The sequence below is a fragment of the Rhipicephalus sanguineus genome, chromosome 1 (genome assembly GCF_013339695.2).
Source record: "Rhipicephalus sanguineus isolate Rsan-2018 chromosome 1, BIME_Rsan_1.4, whole genome shotgun sequence".
Taxonomy (NCBI): domain Eukaryota; kingdom Metazoa; phylum Arthropoda; class Arachnida; order Ixodida; family Ixodidae; genus Rhipicephalus; species Rhipicephalus sanguineus.
This window is the reverse complement of record NC_051176.1, coordinates 290763316-290789435: the sequence shown is the minus strand read 5'-3', so window position 1 is coordinate 290789435 and position 26120 is coordinate 290763316. Positions and strand designations below refer to the sequence as shown.

Sequence of the window (26120 nt, the reverse complement as noted above, 5' to 3'; positions counted from 1 at the left end):
AAAGTTATGGTATGTTGTACATTCACGAGGGAAATTCTAGCTTGAAATGGACTTGCTCGCGAATGTTCAACATACCATAACTTTTGTTCAAATGGGTTTAGAACATCCATTTCTGTTGCACTGCACAGTGTGCAGTGCGATTGCAGATTATCGTGATATGCTGATGTGCTTTGTAACGCAGTCAGTTTAGAAATAATCTTTCTCCCCAAAAGGCACATGAAATATTTTGTTAAAAGCTGCACAATATACTAGAAAAGTAATTGCATATTTGAAATAAGCACACAAATATACTTAAAGACGCCAAGTTTCATCAAAATCTATCAAGAAATAAAAATATATTTAAGAGCAGTGTCCCCCCTTAACGTGAACTAAACTTTGTCTTCGTGCATATTAAAGGACAGAGGAGCCAAGATTCTGTTTGCACCGATTTCTTTATAGAAGACAAAAAGGTAGTCTTGCACTAATTCACCTTAAAACATCTGCATAGATATCCTTGTGAAAGACAAAGTTAATAATGGTAGGTTTTTTTTTTTTTGCTGTCCATAATTCAGTTTTGAATCACTGATAAAATACTGCTGCTGTGTTTCAGGCTCACTTCAGTTACATCTATCATTCATTATCAACACTGTTGGATCATTGCATTACTGAGCATTTTCTGCATGTGCTTCCTTCTTATATGAAACATGACACACTCTGAAGTAAATGTGTATGGTTGTTTATACAAGTTTTGTCTGTACTTTTTTATGACAACAGCTTCGAATTCAACAAATGGTTAAGCAACCAGGACGATCGCAGCCTTCGAACTGTGGTACCAGGCCCCGCTGTCCTCGAGCCATGTCTGGCCCACCACCAGCGTCTTCACATCAGCTGGAAACTGCACTGTCTTCTCAGCAGCCACCACTGTCAAAGCCTCACCAAGAGCCTTCACTTCCGCCAAGGAAGTCCATCCCAAGAGGTGCACCTGCTGCAGGTAATCTGGAAGCCCAATATTCTAGTTTTGCTGCAATGGCACGTACACATTAGCGTAAAAACTTGCGAGGCATGCCGCTGCTGGCAAAACGCAAGCCTCCAAAGCTGCCGCGCTGCAGGATTTTCATGCTGCAAAAGGAATGGGTTCATGCACCATTTCGCAGTGTGCTGCTTGCCGCTTTCTGAGCAGGCAAATCAGTGGCTCCCTCGCCCCTTCCGTAGCGTATAACGAGGGTACCCGGCCAGACGCTGATTGACAGGGAGGCTTGTTGAGCATGCGGGAAATGTATTGGAACTCGTGTGTGCGTGTCTCATTGTCTTCAGCATGTAAGCTTCATCTCTCCAGGCTGTCGTAAATTGGCGTGATCCCCCAAAAATGTGCCTTGGAAGCAGCGACATCAGCCTTTTGTAAAAAGAGGGACTCGCCACGAGCTGGTGTGGCTGCACTGCCGCAGCAGCGTTTCTCTGCCGGTGGCGTGCCGCGCGGCCTTCCACTAGTGTGTTGGCACCTTAAAGGGATGCTGAAGTGGTTTTACAACTCGGTAAAACTTAGTTGTTGTTAACAAGGACCAACATTATTGTCGACGATGGCGTAATTTTTTTCGCTGTTGTGGCAGCAGGAGCTTTAAAATACGCGAAAGAAAAGTTCGTTTTGCTCCCCCCCAAGCAAGCACGCCAAAAGTGTGGGCGTGGAAATGAACTAACCGGAACTACGTCATAGTCGGTAGTTTTGGCCACGGCGGTAGAATAACAGGTGGCCCGACGCGCCGCTCCGCCAATGCACCGCGCGCGTCACGGTGCTCGAGTTGCCGCCGCTTTTCCGCAAGGTGGCAGCAGGTATACTCTGGGCCGATATCTCCGTTCCGGCGCATTTGAAAGCATGTGGCCAGCGTGCATTGCGAGCATTTAAACTGCAATTTACGTCTTTAACTTTTGAGAAAGAGATCCGCGGTGCATTTATTACACCAGAGAGGCGTTGAGCAACACTGAAGAGTTGCCGTCGCTTAGAACGGACGCACCACTAATGAAAGCATGCAACGCAACCAGCGTTGCAGCGGCGTCTCTTCCTTTCTGCTTGGTCATCTTCGATAAATGCGGAGGCGTCCGTGGGTGCAAGCGTCCGAAGAGCAAGAGCGTCCCTATGCGACGCAACCAGCGTTGCAAAGTCGCAATCAGCCTTCGAGTCATGATCACGGCCAGATCACGGTGGTCGTGATTAGGTGATCCCACGGCTTGAGATCTTCTGTGATGCGTCGCGTTTGTTGCGCTCTGTCAAACCGACGCGCGTGACCGCATCGGTGCTTCCGCTCACTTTGCAAGCTGGAACCACGGCTGAAACCACGGTGGCTCGATCTGTGCCGCTGATGCGGCGGCCACCATGGGATGAAAATGCTTCGCTCCGAATTGCAAATCTGGCTACAAAACTTGCAAAGAAAAGCTGTGTCTTCTCTCCGCGCCAAAAGACGAAAAGCGACTGCAGTTGTGGAGAAATGCAATTCCACGGAAAGACCGCCAGCAACCGTCCTCCGACATACATACGATAACGTGAAAACCAAATGCTTTATTTTTTACTCTGTACACTCGCCGGTAGAAATTTTCACGCTTTCGAAAAAAAAAAAAAAAAATACGCACGCGTCTCTTGCAATCGGCACCCTGTGACAGTCATATCGGGACTACCCGCGCCGATTAAAAAATTTTAAGCTTCATAAAGCCTGGCGCTCTTACTTTTGCGGTCGAAGCTGGCAGACAGCCACTCCAAGCTAGTAAAAGCACAAACAACCGTTTAAAGCCACAAAGCTAGAAAAACCGGTTTTTACAGCCCAGCGAGAGCTTGCAATGCGCGTCTTTCGGCCCAAAAACTCGTCGCGAACCTAGCGGCGGCCGCGAGCAACTCTAGCAGTACGGCGACGCGCTCGTGGCGCTCGATGGGCCACCTGTTTTATTCTACCACCGTCGTTTTGGCGGAGCCGTGGCCTCCGTGACTACTTCTGGCTGCGCGCGTTGGTGGAACTGATCGCGAAGGCCATGCTTTTACAGAGCTGATGGCGTCGATGACGAGGCACACCGAAGTTGTTGACGTCACCGCCTTCGCTCAGAAGTTCAAAAAGCCCTGTGGCTGCAGCCGCTCTTTTTTGCCAAGAAATGCCATTTGCGTTCACTTCTGTGAACTCTTACATTGGTTTTCGAATTCAGCAAGGATCAAACCATGATTACACATTCCAAAGTCATTTTTTTTTAAAAGTGCTTCAGCTTCCCTTTAATGAGTGGAGCAAGAGAATTCGAACATTTTGATGGAAACAGCACCGAAAAGAGCAAATGCCATTACAGTAGACTCTCAGTAAACGGAAATCTCTTAAACGGAACTGCTGCTTAAATGGAACAACTATCTCAAGATATTATTGGTTTCGTACTTGTATTCTGCACCACTGGTCATCTCTCAGTAAACGGAACTCCTGTTAAATGGAACACATTTTCTTGGTCCCTTGAGGTTCGATTTAATGAGAGTCTACTGTACCACAAGCACCTGTATTACCAGATGACATGTATATTGATGAGGGTGACATGGTCTGGCCAGCAGTCTATCCTTACACCTGTATTGTGAGTGCCACAGCATTAAGAAATTTAACCATGTTGCAAGTTTTCAAAATAATCGGCTATTACACCATGGTGTTCACATAGACTCATAGATTGATTGTTATTTTGCATTGGCAACACTCAAGTTTAGTCAATGAGTCCGAGTACAGTGACGAGGTTCAGCTGCAGAGAATATTTTATAGTAACGTGGGGCTTGTTGATGCAGCTATTACACCTCTGTGCCAAAGTGCGCCAAATTGTATTTACTGCACCAGAGTGTCGGGTTTGAGGGCGTCTATCACCGCTGGTGCGTCAAGAGATGTGCGGCTTGATTTTGGGGCTGCCAAAGTCACAATCATTGACCAATAATTATTCTGCTGAATAAATAGCACTCGTGCGTGCATCTTGAGTAAGCCACGATGCCGTGCACGGTGTCGACACACCTTCTGTTCTGCAAGTCGGCTCGATAGTAAAATGCGCTCTCCGCAGAGGCTCGTGACGTCTAGGCCTATCGGTAGCAAGAAAGTGTGGTGGCGATCCATCGGCGGACGCAAAAAATAATCATCACGTGATGGTGTCATCACGACGTCATAGATCGTGAAAACTTGTGACGTCATCATGACGTCCTATATCGTGATGTCACATGATGACGTCCTCACATGACATCGTCGCTTTGCACCGCTTCCGTGATCGGTGCGCCAATCATGGAGGTAGTGCAAAATCAGGTGAGTTGCAGAAAGCTTGCAGAGAGGGAGGGGGAGAATCAACACATCGATTGAGAAGAAAAAGAACCTGGCTTTCACCTTGGAGTCGTCTTAAGGGAATGCATTGGGAACAGTGTCTCTTTAGCATTGAGCCTGCTGTATTTAGAGCGTTATTTCATAAAGTACAATTTTATTGATCCGGTATTCTCTTTATTTGCTAGTGTCGAAAATAATCACCGAAGGTTAATCCAGAACACTCAGCTGCATGAGCCCTTATTTTTGGATTATCGAGTGAAATATGGAGTTCTCCTTTCTCAGTGATGCTACCGCTGCGCCAATTGCGCCAGACTGCGCCAAAGTGCCCTGGCTGCTACAACCTGCTACATTTCTTTAAAATTTGGCGATTCTGCGCCAAGCCTGCGCCAAAGGGGTGTACTCTGACTTTCAGAAATGAAACTAACTACATGAGGTTCCCCCATTGAGAGCGACATCGCGCTGTACGCGGACATTCTCCATGAGAGTGATGAAATTGGAGACAAAATATATCAATATGGTGTTGTCAAGCGAATGAAGGAACTGCGTTTTGTGTTTTTTTTTTTTTTTTTGTAATCAAAGCATCAACTGTAGGCAACATGGCGTAGCAGCAGTCAAGCGACATGCAGCCATGAAACGGCACATTGATGCTACCAGTCGTCATTGAGACGCTTTAGGTGGGCTGCAGCGGCCGAAAACGATCCAGCCGACTTTGGAATTCGGCAGTCCATGGAACGTTTTGCAGTGTGACCGCGTGACAAACGCAGAAACTCTGTTTGTGCTTGGCATGACTCTCAAGGGCATCCCATACTCGTGGGCCGACACAGCAACTGCCTTGTTTCCCAAGTTATTTGGAGATTCCGAAACAGCGAAGCAGTTTAGTTGTAAGAGGTTCAAGGCATCCTACATAGTTAGTGATGGCCTCGGGCCGTATTTCAAGAAACTTGTGCTTTTCGATGGAGGCGAAAATGTTTGAGGCCCGTGTACTTAGATTTAGGTTTTTCCGGAGCCCTCCATTCCGGAGCCCTCCACTACGGCGTCTCTCATAATCATATCGTGGTTTTGGGACGTTAAACCCCAGATATTATTAAGAAACTTGTGCTTGACGAGCTGAACAAGCCGGATGTGGTTTTATCTGTTAGCATTGACGAGACCCCTCTTCCTGAACAGAGGTGCCAACAACTTGATGTTGTAGTTAGGCATTTCTCCAACAAAATGCAGCGAGTTGTGGAACACCTACAGTCTTTCTGGCTGGGCTCTGCGACTTCGGAAATTTTGGCTAGTGAAGTGCGGAGAGCAATGATGGACCTGCCGCAGAAAAATGTCATTTGCTTTTCTACGGATGGCCCTAATGCAATTAAAAGCTTCAGAAAAAAGATGCAGGAAGCATACCCTGACATCATAGATGTAGGAGAGTGCTGCTTGCACAAAGTGCACAACTCATTTGCCCGCGGCTTGAGTGCTGTTGGCTCGGATATCGACGCTGCTGTGGTCGATGTTTATTACTTTGTAACACGATTGTAACACGAGGGGCGACTTTAGTAGCAAACATTTGGAGAAAAAGCTGGCATTGTATTCGAATAAATATGGAATGCAAGTACCATGATGCCGCTGAATTGGGTTTAGATTTAAAGAGAGCTCACGCTTAATTAAAAAGAGACTGACACAGATTCTATAAGGAGATGCTCCACTGATGCGTCAGAATTATCACAATGGTTGCTGGTATTGCTCGGCAGAATAACCATTTCTAATAAACAAATCTAAACAGGCAAGAGTAGGAACACATGGATAACAAGGAAAGCCAGGGTAGAATAACTCAGTAAATTAGTAAATAAAACACAAAAATGAGTAGTGGTATTACAATTTCAGGTCCGATTGCGACAGAAATGAAACAAGGCAGCAATCGCCATTGGCATGAGATCAGAAAGAAAAGGGAACCTTATTTTGATCATTTCAAGTCTCAACTAAGCAATGTGGTTCTCACTGATGCAGCATATAATGTTGACATTCACGACCAAGATAATCACATCCCAGCCACAGTGACTGTACAGTACTTACAGCACGTGGCTGCTGACACAAAAGACTCATGTTTGAGCGTGTCGCATTTCAATGAACGTGAAATGCCAGATGCCCGTGTACTTATATTTGGGTGCACATTAAACAACGCCCAGAGGTCAAAATCTGTACAACCTCAAGCACAGCATGCCTCATAATCACAACGTCGTTTTGGCACACAAAATCTCAGCAGTCATTATCACATCACGATAACGTAATCAGAACATGCACGAAGTGCAACAAAGGAGATCAGCAGATAAAATCACAATGAAGTGAATAAACGATCAAACTGTAAAGAAACAGCAGTGACCGATAGTCCTCAAAAACGATATCACAGTTTCTGGTTAGGTACATGTGCAATCATTTGCTCGAAACATTGGCAAGGCACACATGGAGATGTCACGGCAGTTCATCAATTCCACTCATGTCAGAGCAGCTCGACTCATCTGAAGAACTTGAGTCTGTGCACAAAGAAATGATGAGACTTTCTGTTTGGCTGTCTATAATGTCATCACACTCCCATGCCTCATCCTCAAGCCTCATCACGTGAGTGCAGTCATGGAGCCAGTTCTCTTGGGTCACACTTGCGATTCCTCGCGAAGCCTTTGACTTAGCTTCATACAAGCTCTACAGGATTTAGCTCGCAGTGGTAAGGAGGCAAGCGCACAACCTTATGCCTGGCAGCACTGGCAAGTTTGTCAACCTGGTAAGCAAGGAAAAGATACCTATTCTGCTTAACAAGCTGCAGCAGTTCACTTTTCAGTTGGTCATCCGAAAAAGGAATATATTTCGATATCAACCAGGACTGGATTTCCGCTTTTCTGGATGATGAATTCGGTAGCTTCTCAACCTGAGCACTGTGATACGACGCGTTATCGATCACGATCACACTGCGTGGCTTGATGTTCGGTAGCAGCTGTTCAACAAACCATTTCTGGAAATGCAAAGCATCCATTTCTGTGTGCTAATCACAAGCGCCCTTCTTGGCACGGAAAACTAGGGCGGCTCCATCAGCAATGCCTTCTGCACTTCCAGCATGTAAAACGATTAGGCGTCCTCCTTTACCGCTGGGTGCACAGAAGCCAGTTGGGAGCCCCTGACGAAATGCGTCTTTCCGAGTCATCATGCTGGTGTCTGTTTAAACTCTCCCCTTTGTGTGGCCGGCGTTTACCCAGGTCTCATCAAGGTAGTAGATGGTCCTGTAAAATACCACATTTACTCGCATAATTTGCGCACTTTTTTTCACGAAATTGGAGCTCCAAAAAGGGGGTGCGCAAATTACGCGGAGATTTCACGAGCACATCTGAAATAACGCACAATATATAGTCCTAACGCACGCGATATAATACATTAAAGGAGAAAATAAATTATAGCGCAAACGAAGGGTTTTCAACAGAATTAGCACGTGCTTTAACCAGCCAGATTCAGTCATGAACGGTCTAGTCAGAATCACTGGTTGAGAAGTCCGACTGAGAATCATCGCCGCGGCCGCTGTCACCGCCCTCCCAAAGCGCGTCGTCCTTGGTTCCGTCGAGTGCGTTGAGGCATCTTCTTGAAGCTCTTCGCGACAATGCTGGGAGTAACGAGGTGCCACGGCACGGCGATACCGGTGGGCCTAAGCTCTCGCACATATTTGAAAAGGTATTCTTCAACGGCAGGAAACTTTCCATGCTTCGGTCGATCCTCGGAACAGTCTCCTTCCCGGTCTTGTATTAAAAAGCGAACTCTTCTGCGGCACAGTTCCCGTTTCCTTAGGCAAATTCTATAACAGTGAGCTTGAATTTTGCCGAATAGTTATTATAGCCCAGCGCAAGAGAACAGTGAAAACGCAACTGGCTGATCGCGAAACCTGAACTTCCGAAATCAACGAAGTCTCGCGGACGCAGAGGAGGAGGGTCAGCGAGGGGAAATGTTGGCGCGACTGGCCCTTGCACGCCTCCGATGCAGAAAGTAGTCCGTGCTGTGTCGCGTGCATGCATTCTCACGGCGGGAGAACGCTCGAACAGTTCCGACAACCCGTGAACAGGTTTGGGTGTTCGAGTACAGTTGGTACGGTCTCGGCGGTTTCCGGAGAATAGAACGAAGTAATCGGAAGAAGGGACTTCGCACTCGCGGCCTGTCTTGTGGATGACTGCGCTCGCCTGCTCGGTGAGGGCCGCGGGGACGCGGCCAACGCGGCCTTTCAAAGTTTTCCCGTGCGCGCGGGCTGGCGAGCTGGCTCGAGCGGGGCGGGGAGCGCAAAATATGCGAGGGCGCAAATTATGCGGGTAAATACGGTAGAAAGCAGTCTTATTAACAGCGCACTTTCCCTGGCAAGAGCCCATTAACAAAGCAGACAGCCTTCATCCGAGGTTATGCCTCTTTTTAAGGGCAAAAAAAAGTGCACTGACAAAACCTATGTGAATACATATAACATACATAAGCTGGCAAAACTCTCTGTGAAAGAAAACTTGTTTTAGGCTGCCAGAAGCGTAGCCAGAGGGCGGCACTCCAGGCTTGTGCCCCCCCCCGAAAATTTCTTTCTTCCACGGAATACAGAGCAGAAAATGACACTCGACCACATAGTCCTACCCGGCCCCAAGCTCAGACGAAAGTGGTGTAAAAAAATTCTGCCTACACCCCTGCAGGCTGTATATCAAAGCTGATGCAACCACGTCCCCAATCCCCAATTACGTGCGCAGCGTATTCGCTCAATAAAATCTACAATTCAGAGGGCCATCTCTAGCTATTCCGTGCTCCTGCGCTGAAAAACGGCAGTAAGTCTTCTTAAACGATGCCACAGCAAATGCTGCAATGCACAACGCTGAATAGACCGATCTCACCGCGAGTTTCACTACGCCACCGCTGCCGCAGTGCATGCCGGTACTTGTAGTACTCGGTACGTTCAGCTGCCTACAGCTGGTGCATTGGCGAGCTGCATTAACGAGCTTTAGCGGCCTTATTTGGAGGAATTGCGATGGTTGGGTTGACTGGAATGCGACAACAGGAGCCTGAACCAAAATGACTCGGATTTTGCGTTTTCTCAAAGGATTTCAAGCTCCGACAGGAATGTGTGCGACAGTCAACGAAGTCGGACAGAGAGGCAACTACCGCGCGCTTTCTTGTTCAACGTGTTTGTGAACTCCCTGTGCATGATGCATCGGGGTTTAGCAGTGCCCTATTGCGTCATAACAACCTTGCTGCGCGAACGATGGACCGATCAGCGACAGCAAAAGTTCATATAACGCGAGCTGGATCCCCATGCCGGGCCGATCGCCGCCAGCGGCGACAGGTTGGATCCAACGTCCTTTCCGGGCTCAACAGATATCGCTTTAATATATAGGAAGACCTAAACCGACCTCTCACCAATTGCGATGACGACTGTCAAGCGTCTAGCATGAACGAGACCTGTGATACAAGCCAAGATTATAACTGCATGCTGTGTACAGCTCGCGCCGTGGAGCGCACGGCGAAAACACGGCCGTGCCGGTATCGCAGCCAACTCCGCCGCCGGGATTTCCCTGTTTCTTTCAATATGCGATATTATTGTGAACGCATCGTAAAGCGGGCAACAGCGGTAGCAAAGCTCGACTTCTTTATGAGCGTAGGCTATTAACCGTACACTGCAGTTTCAAAGCGGTATAGGCCTAGCGACGATACCGGCGCCGAGCCACCGGCTGAGGCCGCCGCCGCTAGCCGGAGCGAGCTACTGCTTATCCGCCGCATTGCGTGTGCCGCCAAAATCTCTTACTGACACATCCATCCCTTGTACAGCAGGAAATATTATGCCATTCACGAGATTTTCGTGATGTTAACCTTTGCCAAACGGCATGAGCGGCCAGTCACTGTTCAGCGGACGCGCCTCTAACCTGCTTCACGGCGACCGTTTTATCTTCATTCACGTTTAACTTATCACTGTGATCGAAGTCCTGCGTTGACAGCACAGTCTACATGGAAAGTGTCGTTTCGACAAAAAAAAAAAAAAAAGAAGCGCAATAAGCTTCTTTTTCTGGTCCCCTTCGGCTTTTTTTTTCTCCTGTTGTCGTATAGCGGAGAGCTCTGCGCAGTTTGGGCAAGTTATTTTCCGGATACTGTAGCTTGTGTCGTCGCGTGCTTGCGTTCACTGGAGAAGATATTTGCTCTCATGACGACGGGAACGTGATTTCTCTTTTTTTATTACTAATATTTATTCAGCACAAGGACGCAAGCTCATCAACCCGACGAGACCGTGCACCTCGTCACACGTAAGCACTATCAACTGTTCTGTTTTTCTTTTAGCTCTAGGATGCAGTTATCCTGAAATGAAATAACATACGCTGGAGGTGCGGACACAGTTTTCCACCGCGTTCAATCGTCTAGCGTGTCGAGGATTGGTGCAAAACGCCAATATACCTGAAACACGCAGCAAGCAGCCGCACCAGCAGCGCTCCGAGAACTACAACTAAGATGGCGACAGTGCCACTGTCGGAAACTCGCGCATGCGCAGATGGTCTGGTGGGATCGGTCTATTGAACGTACACCACGTGCAACGGAATCCTCGGCGAATACTATTATTTACCGTACAAGCGCAAACATGAACAGCCACCATATCTTAATGGAGAATTTCGCTGCGACTTAACCAGCATTATGTAAGGCTTTCGATCACTCACGTCAATAGCACACGTTTGGCAATCACAAATGCAAAGCACACCTATCGTTTCGCTAACCAGATGGTCAACACACGTGCTCACCATTCGCGTCAGCTTTTTTACCAACGATCACGCGTAGTGAACAGAAAGTTTGCAGAAATAAAAAGAACGTAAGAACTTACCGCCGCTGCCTCCGCATTTCTCGGATGGTCCGGAGGTACTTTCGACGCCAAGCAACGATGTCGTCTCTCCCGAGCAACGCGGAATTCTTTGTTCTTTTTCGGAAGGCGAACCCCAAGTCGTTCAGCATTCTTTGAATCGTACGAGTGCTCATGGTTGGCATGTTCATGTCAGGGTCGCTGATCACGTCGTTGTGTAGTTTCTCGGCCGTAGGTATTTCATTGCGCATGAAGTAGCTGTGCACTTTGCGCCGCAATGCTGCCAACGCAAACGTGTAATAGCGCAGCAGCCGCACCTTGCCGGTGATGCACTTCTCAGTTTGGCCCGAGAAATTCAATTTCTTGCGCTTCGGGGAGGCAAAAGGGGCCCGCAGAGCTTCAGCCTCTGTTCGCTCGCTGACTCCGGTGAGCTCGACGACAGTCCGGCACACTGCATTTGCAGACAAGTCACGCTGACGGCGCCTCACTCCAGTGATGACATTGCAGATAACTTGCGTGGTCTGGTTTGATAGCCACTTTGTCACATTTAGAGTACAGCTTCTTCGGAGAACGAAACGGCGAGTTTGCGGCCGCACACGATTCAGGCCAACGGTTCAGGCGGCATCGCGGACACAGTGTTTACTGAGACTCTGAGAGAGCAGGCGTGAGGAAAATGTGGTGCAGGCGTGAGGAAAACGTGGTGCTGTCCAAGAAATAAAAAAGACAGAAACAAACTTGGAAGTTTACAATAACATTTTTTCACAGATGGCTTCCCATACTCCTTCTCTTTTTATAATGAAGAAATCTTTATTTACTCGAGCTAGGTAACTTTTCGAATTAGAAAATAAATATAGGTACTATTTCTTGGCACGCGCGCGCATGCAGGCACTTTGGCTCTATAGCTTCCACAGTGGTGCCAAGAAAAGTTGTCGCCGAGTATAGCTGCATACTAGCATATTGACAATGCTACAAATACTGGCACTTTATATATCTGATTTGGCTGTATACTTGTACCTGACAAGCAGGCTATTTTGGTGAAATGTGAGATTAGTTCGATATCATACTGATTACTGACTTCTGCTGTAATTGACTACATTTACCACTTTATCAGCTTTGACCTCATTTATGCTGCAAGAACTGGCATTTGAAGTGTATAGCTCATTTAGGTGTTCTTATTTAATTTTCAGTGCTGGCTATTTTGGTGAAATATGAACATAAGATATTGTTTTGATCTCGTACCAATTCTAAACTGCTGCTTTGGTGATAGTTACATGTGATTGCGGCTACTTATCTAATTTTGGTGCTCAGCTTTATCACTTTGATATTATTTCTGCCACAAGTACTGGTATTTTAAATATATGTAGCTCATTTTACTTATTGTTCAATGACTATTCATCTGCTTAATTATTTGTTTGTGGCAATTTTTCAGTGGTTATTGTATGTGCAATATGTTTAATAATAAATATTAAAGGGACCGACAACTGGCCAGAACGGGTGATTAGATCCTGGTGGAAACGAAAAGGCCGTGAATTATAGTGACAGATTCCAGAATACCTTTCGCGATCTGAGTAGGATTTATATTTTTAAATCGCGTTTAAAAGTAACAAAAACCGGTATGTCGCACAGCCTAGCGCGAGCGCCATGAAGTAGACGTATGCAGTCTTAAGCACTTTGTTGTACGTAGTCCAATACATTTACACGCACCAGAACGAGGGCTGAAATTTTGAATATGTATGTTATTGTCCAATCCCGTTTGTTTCTAAGATAAAAGAAGTAAAGTATGAGATGCGGCGCTGCTTTCGTGGCTTCCAGTGAAACAGAGCCTGCGGCGCATGCGCGCGGCAGAATCTGCTCCAAAAAGCAAAGTGTCATTTCCATCACTGCGTTTGTGTCCTATTTGGCCGGGCACACCGCTATGACACCCCCTCCGAAACTCGTGTTTCGGAGGGGGTGTCATTTATCACATGCGGTTTTTATCGCATGTAGTTTTTTCATAAATTGCTTGTTCTTCGCAATAAAATTTTAGTTGGAAGACAGCGCTCGTCTTCGTTGCTGTCTCGTGGCTTACCGTGTGCTGTGATCACAATTAGAAATGGAATACCAACTAGCCTGTACCTAGACCCTGCTACACCGCTAGAGCTCCACTTCGTCTGCTAGCTGACGGTTAGAGCACCAATTATAAATTAAATATGCGATTACAACATTTTTCACTGTCGTTATCATTACTTATCCAACATATACTACACATTCCGAGCCAATTCTGCCCTAGTTAAATTTCGTTGCAGTTGGCCTTTGGGGGGGGCCGGGGGGATGTGGGGCTAAAAAACTATTTTTTAAAAAATGTACATTTTCAAATTTGAGTTGTTTTGAATTGCTGGTTTATTAAAGAACATGCTCACCAAGTTTGGTTGTTATCTGTGCAGCAGAAAAGTATAAAACCAATTGTTGTCACGAGGCAGTGGTGCACATTTGCTGTCGAAAGCATCTCTGAAATGCCCTTTTCAAGACGCGGCTGCAAAGTGGGCAAGAAGTCGAACGCGAATTGAATGCCAGTGTTAAACGCTTGTTTTTCGTGCCTTTTAGTCACGGAAGACCTTCTATCGAGAGTACACCAGAGGACAAACAAATGAATTAAAAACGTACATTTTTACCCGCGGCGACGACAGCGTCGCTGGCAAACGGGAACTGAAGCTCGAATTGGCAGGAACATATCACTTCCACTTCTGGTTTCGTGAAAATTTTGAGTTTCTCCTGTTGTGTTTGTGTGCTACTCAGCTTATCTTGTTTTTTCTCCTCTGATCATTGCGATCTGTGGGTAGTCCGTTTTGTGACCAACACGTATTGTGAGCAACATTCACAACTCAAAAGCTGTGAAAAATTGCAAATGATTGGGTGCAATTGTCACAAAAGAGGGTCTCGCTGAAGCGGAAGGTCCTACTTATGCAGCAGGTCACCTTGATTAATTTTTTGTGACCATTGAAATAAATAGCATGTTGTGAAATCTTTGAACTCATTTTTCTCAGTTAGCACTTTTGGAGAGAACGAGCCGGTTAGGAAAGCTATCATTTCCAAACTACTTTGCCAGTAACTGTTTACAAGGTTTTTTCTAGACTGAAATTTTGTCAGGAACAAGATCATGTACTTTTTCTGACCCCTAAGTGTCTTTTAACACACAAAAAAATTTCAGATGTCTGACATGCAGTGACAAGAAAAACAATTATCTTCGCCTTTAAAGTAACGACGTTTTTAGAGAAACGTCGTAAAAAAATATGTGGCTGGCCTTATCCTGTGCTACAAATCATCTAGAAGGCATCTAATGATAAAAAAATTAGTACACTTTCATTATTTTTTAAATGATAGTTTTCCTAATTTGGCATACATGATTGATCATTATAACATCTGGAGGTTTTTCATATTCCTGCTAGGGTGCTCAAATTTGGAATATGTCCTAATAACACGAAGATAAGCCATCTCTGAAATTTTCATCATTAGTGCAGCAGTTCAAAAGTTGACTCTTCAGCCCCGTATCCCCCACATTGCTGTGAAAACGATTTTTTTTATTTATGGGCATAAAGTGATGAAATTGGGCATTCAGATGTGATTTGTTATGCTGATATCATAACTGAAATCTGTTGTGAGCTATCTGTTGTAGTTTGAGTTATAACGCTTCATAAACTCTCATTGTCATCCCAAAATTAGTTTTTTGCACAAGCATATCCACAAGGGTCCATTCTGTGCCTTAAAGCTATTGGTTTATTTTTTAATATTCAGATAAGCACACAAAAAAATATTTCAAATGTCCTGTAGATGTTGTCTAAACTAACAACTTCTACAAAAAGCCAATTATAAAAATCTGTATGATGTGCAGACAAATATGGACAGCTTTATGGCACTCGCCAATGTTTCAGGATCTGAGTGCAAAAAAATGGAATGGTGTTATGTTCATTTGTTGTGAAATGGCATAGGGATGACTGACAGCAATTGCACAAAAAATGAAAGCTGAGAAAACAGAGCTCACAGAAAATGGCGCTCAAAGCTAAGCAAATGGAACTTAGAACAGAGGTGGTTTTACTTTTCATCAGAGAAATGCAGCTTTGTGGCTATCTTGAGCTCTGAGCTTTCCTCTTTATGATCATGCCAAGATGTCGACACTGTGCTAAGGAAAAGCTGCAAGATTTGTATTTTCTGAAGCCCGACATTCTCATAGTTTTTGATGACAACTTAACTTCTACTTGACTTTCTCCTACTACTTAGTTTTTTCTGATATTTCACCACCAAAAGATGGTCTAAGGATTGCAAAAAAAATAAGAATAAACGGAAAAATAGAACATTTTGACCAAATTTACAGTCCCATTGCAATGTCCCCCCCTTAAAGATGGTAGGAAGGGGATTCAACAAACATTGTTATGTCAAATACTGTTTTTATCGTGAGCTTTTTATGGTGTCTTCCATAGGCACTGAATTTTCGATTGTCTGACCTTAAAGGGGTCATGAAGCACCCCTTGGGCTTGTTGAAAAAACACATCCTGCGGAAAGCTGACACGGCTATGAACTGCTCAGCCAAATATTGCAGTCGTGCGTGCCGCGTAAAGGCTACAAGCGGAACGCGAAGTTGCTGTTTTCTCAGGCACCCTCTTTTCAAACAGAGGCCGGTTCTCACTCTCGTCGGTGGGCGGGCCGTCTGCCGATTGTCGTCGCGATCTGCAATGCCGCGTCGCAAAAGACATAGCGTCCTCATTGGCCGATAGCCGACACAAATCGAGAGCGGAGTTCGAATCAGATGCGCTTCCTGCCACGCGGTGCCGCCACTTGCCGGCGCCGCGCACTCCTCAGTACACGGTAGCCGCACTCACGCACGCGAATCACAGCGGGAGAGCGATCGCGTTTCATGACGCGCGCTGACGTAACTTCTTTCCCCCGTGACATCCCTCCCCGTATAGCTTCCAGTGCGCTCGTCGGCACGAGAAAAGGAGAAAGCGCTGAGAGCGTGAGCCAAACCCCTGTAACTCCGCTCATTCTTGACGGATTCGAGAAATTTTTGCGGCAATCGATTCGGGAGCCAGTAAACTCCGATACTGAGGTCATTAGATCATTACTTGGAAAAGTGGTTCGTGACCCCTTTAAAGGGACACTAAAGTGAAATATATCTGTTTAGATTGATAAATTCTACTCTGGGAACTCTAATGTCATGAATTGCACCATGATAGGTTTATTACTAGCGGAGAAAATCAATTCAGAGTTTTATTTTTACATTTCGCGACGAAATATCCACCGTGGCGTCTCGTATTTCAACGTGTATTTTTCGTATTTTGGCGACTTTCACTCAATGAAATTTCCTGCAGCTTGGTAGGTATGTTAACTCTGTGGCCTCCTTAGAGGACAGTGTACTTCATTTTTACTGATTAAGAACTATGTGGGACCTAGTAGACTCCATCAAAATCTGACATCACAGCAGTTGGTGCGGGAAATTCAATGTGGTGTTGCCACTTGCATTTTGTTCTTGCGCGTTTTCTCACTTACCAACAGTCTTCTCGCGGCAAGCTTGGCGATTTTGGAATTGTGAAAGCGTAATTTACTAATAACAATTGTTTTTCTTTTTAATGTCCCTTTAACAGGTAAGTTCGATACATCATGCCTAATTGTCACCGCTATTATGGGTGTCACCTGTATCATGTTGGTTTACTTATTCACTGTGATTGTTTAATATGGAACCACCTTTCTGTTTTACTTAGATATATTTGTTTTCTTCTCCGAGGTCACAATTTTTTTACTGTTACAAATGTAATCGGAGCCATAAGTGGCACTAGCATGAATAGTGGTTTCTGGGCTGCATAAGTTGTCTCGTGGAAGGAAAATTGTTAAAATATTGCAGATTAGTGAATATGTTGCTAATGAATGCTTGACGCTAGCAGATAAGTTGGATACGAAAAGTCATTGCAGTTTTATATACTCTTTGTATACGACGCATCATAAAAAAAGTCTCTATCTGCGTTGTTGCTGCTATACACGTGGCCAGTGATCAGTTATTGCATAAATGGTAATGGGCTTACGAACAAGGTAAAACTAGACAGGCGTATTGCGCCATCGTGCGGAGGCTCCTTATTGACGTTCTTGTAATTAGATGGCAACCGGTTAGCTGGTCATCAAGTGGAGCACTAACTCTTATCAGTTACAAAAGTGACAAGCGAAAACTGCCAATAGTGCAGAGTATAAAGAGCTGTCGTGTTGACCAGCCAAAGCAACCCCAATAAGTCATTTCTGAATGAAACTAATATTGAAACGATATTAATGAGAACTAACAGACAATAATGCCGAGGAAAGTGTAGGGGGTGTTATTTGTAGTTATTAGAATATAAATGTGAAGAAAGTAAAGTGGACGAAAAGATAACTTGCCGCCGGCAGGGACCAAACCTGCGACCTTCAGATAACGCGTCCGATGCTCGGTCCCTGCCGGCGGCAAGTTATCTTTTCGTCCACTTTACTTTCTTCACATTTATATTCTAATTACTACAAATAACACCCCCTACACTTTCCTCGGCATTATTGTCTGTTAGTTCTATTAATATTGTGTCTAACAAAGAAAAACGAGCCCTTAAAAATTCACCTTCTTTCCTTACTATTGAAACGGAAAGACAAAAATATTTCGGAGCACAATACATACATCAGATACTTATGCACCAGAGTTTAAGGGGAGACGTGGCACTTTAAAACATTTTTTTTTTTTAATTCTTGATCAATTTTGATGGAACTTGCAGAGTTTAAGAATGTTTGTGTGCTGATTTCAAATATGCAATTGCTTTTTTTCTATGATAAGTAGTTTCCAGGATATCAGAAACACCTACTTCTTTGTTTAAGGCCTAATTAGCTAATTAACCACAACCTGCACACCAATGTACAATCCACAGAATACATTGAGAATGTTTGTACAGTAAAACCTCGGTGATACGATCACGGCTCGTATGAATTTCGGGGTGATACAAATTTTTCTGTGGTCCCGGCCAAGGCCCATTAACCTGCTATGTATTGGAGTACGGTTGTTGCGAACAGATTTGCACACCGCGACGTTTGATATGAACTTATGCTAGCGTACAGGTATGAACAGGTGCTGCCCGCGCTGTCGCGGAAGACGCGGCAGTCACGTGTGGGTACGGGCATGCGCACTGCGCGACCATCAACGGTGCGTCGTTGCCTCCGAGATAGTGCGCGCGAATCTTGAAGGCCTTTAGGCGCCTTTGCGGTTAGGTTACAGATGACGTTGGCGTCACGTTTTTTTTTTTTTTTTTTTTTCGGCACTTGACACGTGCTGCTGTGCTCGAGGCAGCAGCGTATTTGTACTGTGTTAACACGTGCCTGCCACGTCGATACAAGGCATGTCCCCCCAATCGGACGTTCTATGAAACAAGACTGAAACTTGGGCTGCGGGTCAGTCATGAAGTCTCATTAAAGGTGGACGAGGACCCCTAGGGACGAAGCGGAAGGAGCTTGGCCTCCATCTACCGTGTGCAAAGCGCTTCTTAAATCACTTTTGCTGCAGTACTCTGGTGTCATGCAGACAAGCGTAGTAAGATTAGGAAGGGGCTACTAGCGGTCACGGGGCACAACACATCTGGTTCATTAATTGCACACGCGTGCATGCACCTTACATTTACGAATACAAGTATGATCGTTGTTGCTAAAAACTTTACTGGCGATCCATCATTCAGAGCTGTTCATGACATTGCTGCGGCCCTGAGAAACACTAAATCAGTGATTCCACTCCTGCGCCAACTGCGCCAAAGTGCGCCAAATTGTATTTACTGCGCCATCCTGATAATATCGACAAAATTTGCGCCAAACTGCGCCAAAGTCTCGGGTTTGGGGGCGTCTATCACCGGAAATCGCACCGCCGGCGCGTCAGAACATGTGCAGCTTGATCTTGGGGCTGCCAAAGTCGCAACCATGGACCAAGAATTATTCCGCTGAATAAATAGTGCTCGCGCGTGCGTCTCGAGTAAGCCACGATGCCATGCACGTTGCCGACGCAGCTTCTGTTCTGCAAGTCGGCTCTAGACATCAGAGATAGGCCTAGACGTCACGAGAGGCTCGTGACGTCTAGGCCTATCGGTAGCGAGGAAGTGCGACGGCGATTCATCGGCAAACGTCGTCTGTTCTAGAAACGCTGCTGATAGCTCGTTTCAAGCGTCGCACGGCACGTAAGGAAAGCAATGTTAAGTAATAACTACATGTGTGCTGCTAAAATTTCTGTCATCTTCTGTTTTTGGACATCACGGAATGAATCTGGGGTCGCTAGCAGTAGATATATGGGACAATATCGAATTTTCCTTGCTTCGCGTCTATGTAAGAGCATGCGAACGGTAGAAACACGTTCACACTTTTCCTCAGATATACTTTATCCGTGGATCTTCATTCGGAAGAGATTTTCGTAATTGTTTAAACCAGCACGTCCGAGTTTGTAATCACTCTGCGGTAAATACCCACTAAAAGGCCCTGCCCTTTCGAGCTCACGTGCTAGGGTTCCAATTCGAATTTTTTGCTTGCCTTTTAAAAATGACATCTCATTAATATAAGCATATCTCCTGCTCGGAGTAGCTGCAAGTGCACAGCTGTCAGCAGCGGGCCCGTCGCTGACGGCCCACAGTGAAGCGGCTACCCCATGTTACACGTCCGCCCCTCGCTTTTGGGGGTCAATAGCTGACGGTTAAAAGAACTCAGTTTCGCTTAAGGGCGAAGCAATGAATGCGATACCAACAAATTGTATTGTTAAACGAAGTAAGGCTAGCAGCTAACTCTTTTGGATCCGATCTCGCGTAACTCAACAAAACACTGGTTTAAGGGACTATGGCCGCTCCAGGAACCGAAGTGTTTTCTTGCTCTGAGTTCTCTAAACACGAAGTAAGCGTTGAGAGCGCAACAAGTTTACGAGCAGTCTCCTGATTCCTCGAGTTAGCGCGCAAGCGACTGCGCCCTTCGAACGATGCTGTCCCCCCCCCTTCCGCTCCCCTGGTGTCCTTTCATGCTCCTTACAAAGACGGCTGGGGCGTTTCCTCTCTGTTTGATGAGCAATCGATGGCAGGCCCGCACGCGGGAAGATGTTATCTCATGCGCTGTTCGTGCGACAGAGACAGACGGCCGGCTAGTTTAATCTCTGCTTCAGCCGCGTTTGTCGCCAGCGCTCGCGAGCTTTTACCCGCAGCTAGAATGCGCATGGTAGTGTTATTAATTTCGTCTTTACACAGAAAATTACGGCAATGGCGACTGCAAAAATCCGCGGAGAGTGTCCATATAATTGTTATCACAATAAATATTTTAAAAAAGTTGAGGAGCCATTTCACTCTGTGAAGTGGATGATAAGCGAAGCTGTTTCGCGCATGGCAAAGAGGTGACATGGTGAAGGACAGTTTGGTATGTAAGGCCAGGTTGTTAACGTTCAATACGCAATATTCATGCGAAAGCCTCAGATGCTTTATCAAACACGAAAATTCACCGTCGGCGGCGTCAGTAGATTGATGCAAAAAATAATCATCATGTGATGGCATCATGATCACGTCATAGATCGTCAAAACTTGTGACGTCATCATGGCGTCATATATCGTGATGTCACGTGATGACGCCATCGCATGACATCGTCGCTTTACACTGCTTCCGCAATGGGTCCGCCGATCATGGAGCTAGCGCAAAACCAGGTGAGGTGCAGAAAGCTTGCAGACAAGGAGGGGGAGGATCAACCCGTCGATCGAGTCGAAAAAGAACCCGGCTTTCGCTTTGGAGTTTTCTTAGGGGAAGGCATTAGGGATAGTTTGGCTCTTTGGCATTGAGGCACTGCTGTACATCACGGCGTTTGTCTACAATATCTGCTCATAACCATATAGATGTATTTAGAGTGTTATTTCATGAAGTGCAATTTTATTGATCCGGTATTCTGTTTATTTGCTGGTGTTGAAAATAATCGCCGAAGAGGTTAATCCAGAACACTTAACTGCATGAGCCCTTATTTCTTTTTTTTTTAGCGAGTGAAATATGGAGTTCTCCTGAGATGATTTTTTCCATGAGATTTGCAATGAGTCGAAATATTTCTAGATAAGAGCCCCATAGCAATATTCTGGTGCTTGAATGTTATTCAAATATGCTTCTGTAGTGCACTCCAGGATGTAAAATTCGCTGCTCCAGAGCGCTCCCAGATGCAAAATTATCTGCTCCAAAGTGCTCCAAGATGAAAATTTTGCTGCTCCAAAGTGCTCCAAAACCGAAATTTTTCTGCTGCAAAAATTGCTCCAAATCAGAAGTCCTCGGTAGCATCACTGCTAAATCAAAACGTATGCCAACTTTGTTTTGTTGCATACTAATTTTCCATGTTTTCTGGTGATACGAATTTCGGATATACGAATATTTTTGGTAATCCTGCGAGATTCGTATCACCAAGGTTTTACTGTAGTGTGTCGTAAAGTATGAATCATTGCTTGAGGACATTTCCAAGCAGAGTTGTGGGCTGTCGCACCCAATTTAAAAAACGCTCCAATTAATACTCAAAAGAAAACCTTGATTTAGAACATTTTCTTAAGTACTATAACAAAATTTGCCTTACGACACATTGCATCTGTTTATCTTAGAAGCGAAAAAGAAATGGTAATGATAACCCTGACAGAACAAAAGATATTGCTCAGAAAAATTGATTGTTGAGCGAGTTCGTAATTCATGATGAAGGCAAATAGCGTGAAGAAACATAAGACAAGACGAAGAAGGCTACAGCACAAGCGCATACTAACAACTGAACTTTTATTAGGACGAAAATATATAGGAAGCCCAAACCACATGTTCACCACGAACACAACCGAAAACCTTAAATGTGCGCATCCAGGTACGTTATCTCTGCCTTATTTAACGCAAGGGAAGGCTTTGCCACACAATCATCTCCAGCTTTCAAAATGAAAAAAACCTCAACGAGCTCACGTGCCGTCTGGTCCCTATGACGAGCGAGCACTTTCGCATCAGACAAGCCTACACTCACGGCAGTGCAGGGCCAAATTAGACGACGGCTGACCATTCAAAAATCGACGGTGACCTTGCAGGCGCGCATTCAGACAGCGGCCTGTTTGTCCTATATAGTATTTACCGCACGTGAAAGGCACCTGATATACAACTCCCTTGCCACAAACCGAAGGGCTGTCCCTGTGTTTCACCTTACACTCATGCCATTTCTGCGCAGTCCCATCCACCTTCCTTTCAACAGCAGCTCATACTCTACCAAGCTTATTCTTAGCCGAAAAAACATCTATATCATATCTGGCACCAACCTTCTTGAGACGATGGAAAACACCGTGCAACAAAGGGATACTTGCGAGTGGCTTTTTCACACGTACCCTATCATTTTCAACCGGGTCTTTCAACTCAGATTTCAAGGTCCTGAGAATTCTTTCACACAGGCGGCCCAAATTAGCAGTAGGATAGCGCGCTTCTCGGAGCCTGTCCAGCTGCTGATCGCAACTTTCACACAACAGGTTTGGGCGTGTTTTCTTTAAAGTGGAAGTCAAACAAGAAACCGCAACGCCATTTTTCACTAACTTAGAATGACTAGATTGTAAGTCTAAAATTGGCTTCACTGAATGCGGGGAATACAGCCAACAAGTGTGAGCACTGTTGTGTAGGGCAGGAGCGTGGCGCAACCCGGGGCGGGCCGACGGAGAGGCCGAACGACGGGAGGGCGCGCGGAGTGACGACGCAGAGACAGAGACTGACGGGAGACTGCTCTCCCGCGTTTATTGCAGGCGGTTTTGAGGAGGGAGAAGAAAGGCTATTGGTCAGCGGGGCACGGGTCACATGACCGGCATGACCACGCCGGATTGGTGGTAGCAAAGAGGCATGGCAGAGACCCAGCTCCCCCCAAGTAGCATGAATAGAGAGCACAACAGCACTGGTGTCTCAGCATGTCACCAGGGGTCGCACGACACAAGCACCACCAAAACGAATGGTCAAGTCTAAAAACTGAAAAGCACCTTCCCGCGGCACTTCAAAAGTGTAATTAAGGCCTGCCCCTTTCTCCTTAAAAAGTTTTGAGAACGCTCGTCCTAGTGGCAACACATCGGCAGGAATCAACTAGAACAAGGTAATCGTCCACATACCGAAAAGTTCTTACAGCATCATCATTCAAGTCAGGTTCAAGTTCCCGGTCTACCCTGCTCAATTAGATATCGCTCAAAACTGGGGCGACCCTAAAGCCGATGCACACACCCGACTTCTGTGTGTACACCTCACTCCGCCACCCGATCACTGTAGACTTCAAATACAGATCAAGTAGCTGCACAAAAGCCCCCACAGAAATGCCACATTTGTCCTGGAACACTTCAACGCTAAACCCAGAAACGGAAGAGCATGCATCACTGTGAAGGAACTTGATCACCTCAGACGAGTTCTTGACTCGAAAGGGATCCGCGATGTGTAGCGCCGACAGGTGTTTCTGGAGGAACCCAGAAACCGCGTGTTGCCAAGTCCCACGTTCTGACACAATCAGGCGGAATGGGTCACCATTCTTATGGGTCTTTACGGTAAAAAACACGTGGAGTAGAGAACCCTTTTCATTCCTTACCGAGGCCGAAAGGTTGTGTAGGTCGAGCTCTTCCAAGAGGTCCAACGCTTTTTTCTTAATGAATGAATGATTGATGAATCACTATATAGGACAAACAGGCAGCTGTCTGAATGCGCGCCTGCAAGATCACTGTCGTTCTTTGAATGGTCAGCCGTCGTCTAATTTGGCCCTGCACTGCCGTGAGTGTAGGTGTACTCCTCGCTTGTCTGATGCGAAAGGTCTCACTTGTCATAGGGACCAGACAGCACGTGAGGTCGTTAAGGCTTTTTTCATTTTGAAAGCTGAAGATGATTGTGTGGCAAAGCCTTCCCTTGCGTTAAATAAGGCAGAGATAACGTACCTGGATGTGCACATCTAAGGTTTTAGGTTGTGTTCGTGGTGAACATGTGGTTTGGGCTTCCTATATATTTTCGTCCTAATAAAAGTTCAGTTGTTAGTATGTGCTTGTGCTGTAGCCTTCTTTGTCTTGTCTTATGTTTCTTCGCGCTATTTGCCTTCATCAGATATTGCTCCTCCATTACAGGAAGAGCATGAAAAATTGTTTGTCGTTTGCCCTCAATTTAAAGGGCAGGATGCACGGTTTTGGTTTTTTAAAGTAAGATGTGGATAGAAGATGACGATATGCAGCAATGAAAATTTGTAACTAGGTGCAAAATGATGTCAGGAACGTGAAGAGATGACCAGTGAAAACTAGATTTTTTGGTTGATTTTCATTCCCTAAGTGCCACGTCCCCACTTAATTCTAGGAGATGATCCGCTTGCTCCCCTGCCTAACGTTAGCGATTTCTTAAAAGATAGTGGCTTTTTACATAAGCTTTGGAATTAAATATTATTTATTGGTTATTACTAGGGGTGTGCGAGTATTCGAAATTTCGAATATTTTTCAAATAGTATTTCCTATTCAATTCGATTCGCACTGGAATTTTACTATTCGAACTTTCCAAACACATTTACAGTCAACGCCCGATTGAAAGTCACCCATTCAAATTTTCAATATGCTTCACCTCATTACACTCTCGTATTGCGGCAAAGCTGCCTTTCAAGCTCCGTTACGGTCCCACTTTGCCAAGAGACTACGTCCAATTGGAAATGGTCCCTAGATTTTCAATATGCTTCACCTCATCACACCCCGGTATTGCGGCAAAGCTGCTGTCACGATGTTAATAGCCAACACTCAGCGCCTTCGCGGGGCGCTGTTGCTTTATGTGTGTTGTGGCGTCATGCCTGGGGACTGAAAGATGGGGACACGGGAAAATAAAGAGTTAGTTCGTTTTGGGCTCTCGTAGCGCCATGTTTTATTTTGCTATGTAGTCTCCGGCTATCTTCCGGCCATCTGTACTTGTATCAGCTGCCTTTCAAGCTCCGTTACGGTCGAACTTTGCCAAGACAGTGAACGTCTGATTGAAAGTGTTCCCTAGAGTTTCAATATGCTTCATCTCATTACAGCCTGGTATTGCGGCAAAGCTGCCTTTCAAGCTCCGTTACGGTCGAACTTAGGCAAGAGACAGTCAACGTCCGATTGGAAGTGGTCCCTAGATTTTCAATATCCTTCACCTCGTCACACCCTGGTATTGCGGCAAAGCTGCCTTTCAATCTCTATCGGTCACAAATATATTAAGGAAACGCTGGTTCCAACATGGAGATGAAAGATGTGGCAGAGGTGGGGGCTCAATTAATGCTGTCTTGGACCTAACATTTGGGCAGGAAGTTCGAAAAATAGGACGCCGAAGCTTTTTAGCATCCAAAATTTCAGATGTTCGTATATATCGACGTCTACGAGGCAGATTTGGAACTCCGGACTTGAAGGGAGCACACCCTTGTCTGCCACATCAGTTGGGCTTCCACGGAAGTTTAAAGAGGAAGAGAGGCTGAGGAAATCGCATCTTTGCCTATCACGTGTAGAGTGTTCGGCAACACTTTGGTTGCACCAAATCATGTACATAAATACAATTCGCCCTCTGCATTGCCTCATTCTTGGTAAGAGAACTATGAAACACCACCCCGCAAGTGCTTCATCAACCTAGTGAAAAGAAACACTTTCATGTTGCTATCTCATAAGAATATGCTTAGGAATCCTCTCTAACTTTTTTTTCTGCAATTTCACTTCGAAGTATTCGAGAAACATTCTAGAAATATTCGAGAAATATTAGAAAAATATTCGATTCGATTCGCACTGACACTTCAATATTCGAATTCGCTTCGCACCCAAAATTTTGCTATTCGCACAGCTCTAGTTTTTATATATCAACGTCTACGAGGCAGATTTGGAACTCCGGACTTGAAGGGAGCACACCCTTGTCCGCCACATCAGTTGCGCTTCCACAGAACTTGAAAGAGGAGGAGAGGCTGAGGAAATGGCATCTTTGCCTATCACGTCTAAAGTGTTGTCGGCAACAATTTGGTTGCACCAAATCATGTACATAAATTCAATTCAGCCTCC

General features: G+C 45.5%; 1 protein-coding gene across 6 annotated transcripts in view; it reads left to right on the top strand.

Moving 5' to 3' along the window:
• Positions 1 to 26120, top strand: part of LOC119379251 (uncharacterized) — a 168989-nt gene that overhangs the window by 84142 nt on the left and 58727 nt on the right. For 5 of the 6 annotated variants that reach the window (XR_007414842.1, XM_049411916.1, XM_037648500.2 and 2 more), the window contains exon 7: positions 754 to 970. Coding sequence is in view for 5 of the 6 variants with exons in the window: in XM_049411916.1 (XP_049267873.1) it covers positions 754 to 970 (217 nt within the window). In the remaining variant the exon portion in view is untranslated. The remainder of the gene's footprint in view (positions 1 to 753; positions 971 to 26120) is intronic. The other variant, XM_037648499.2, reaches the window with a different exon arrangement.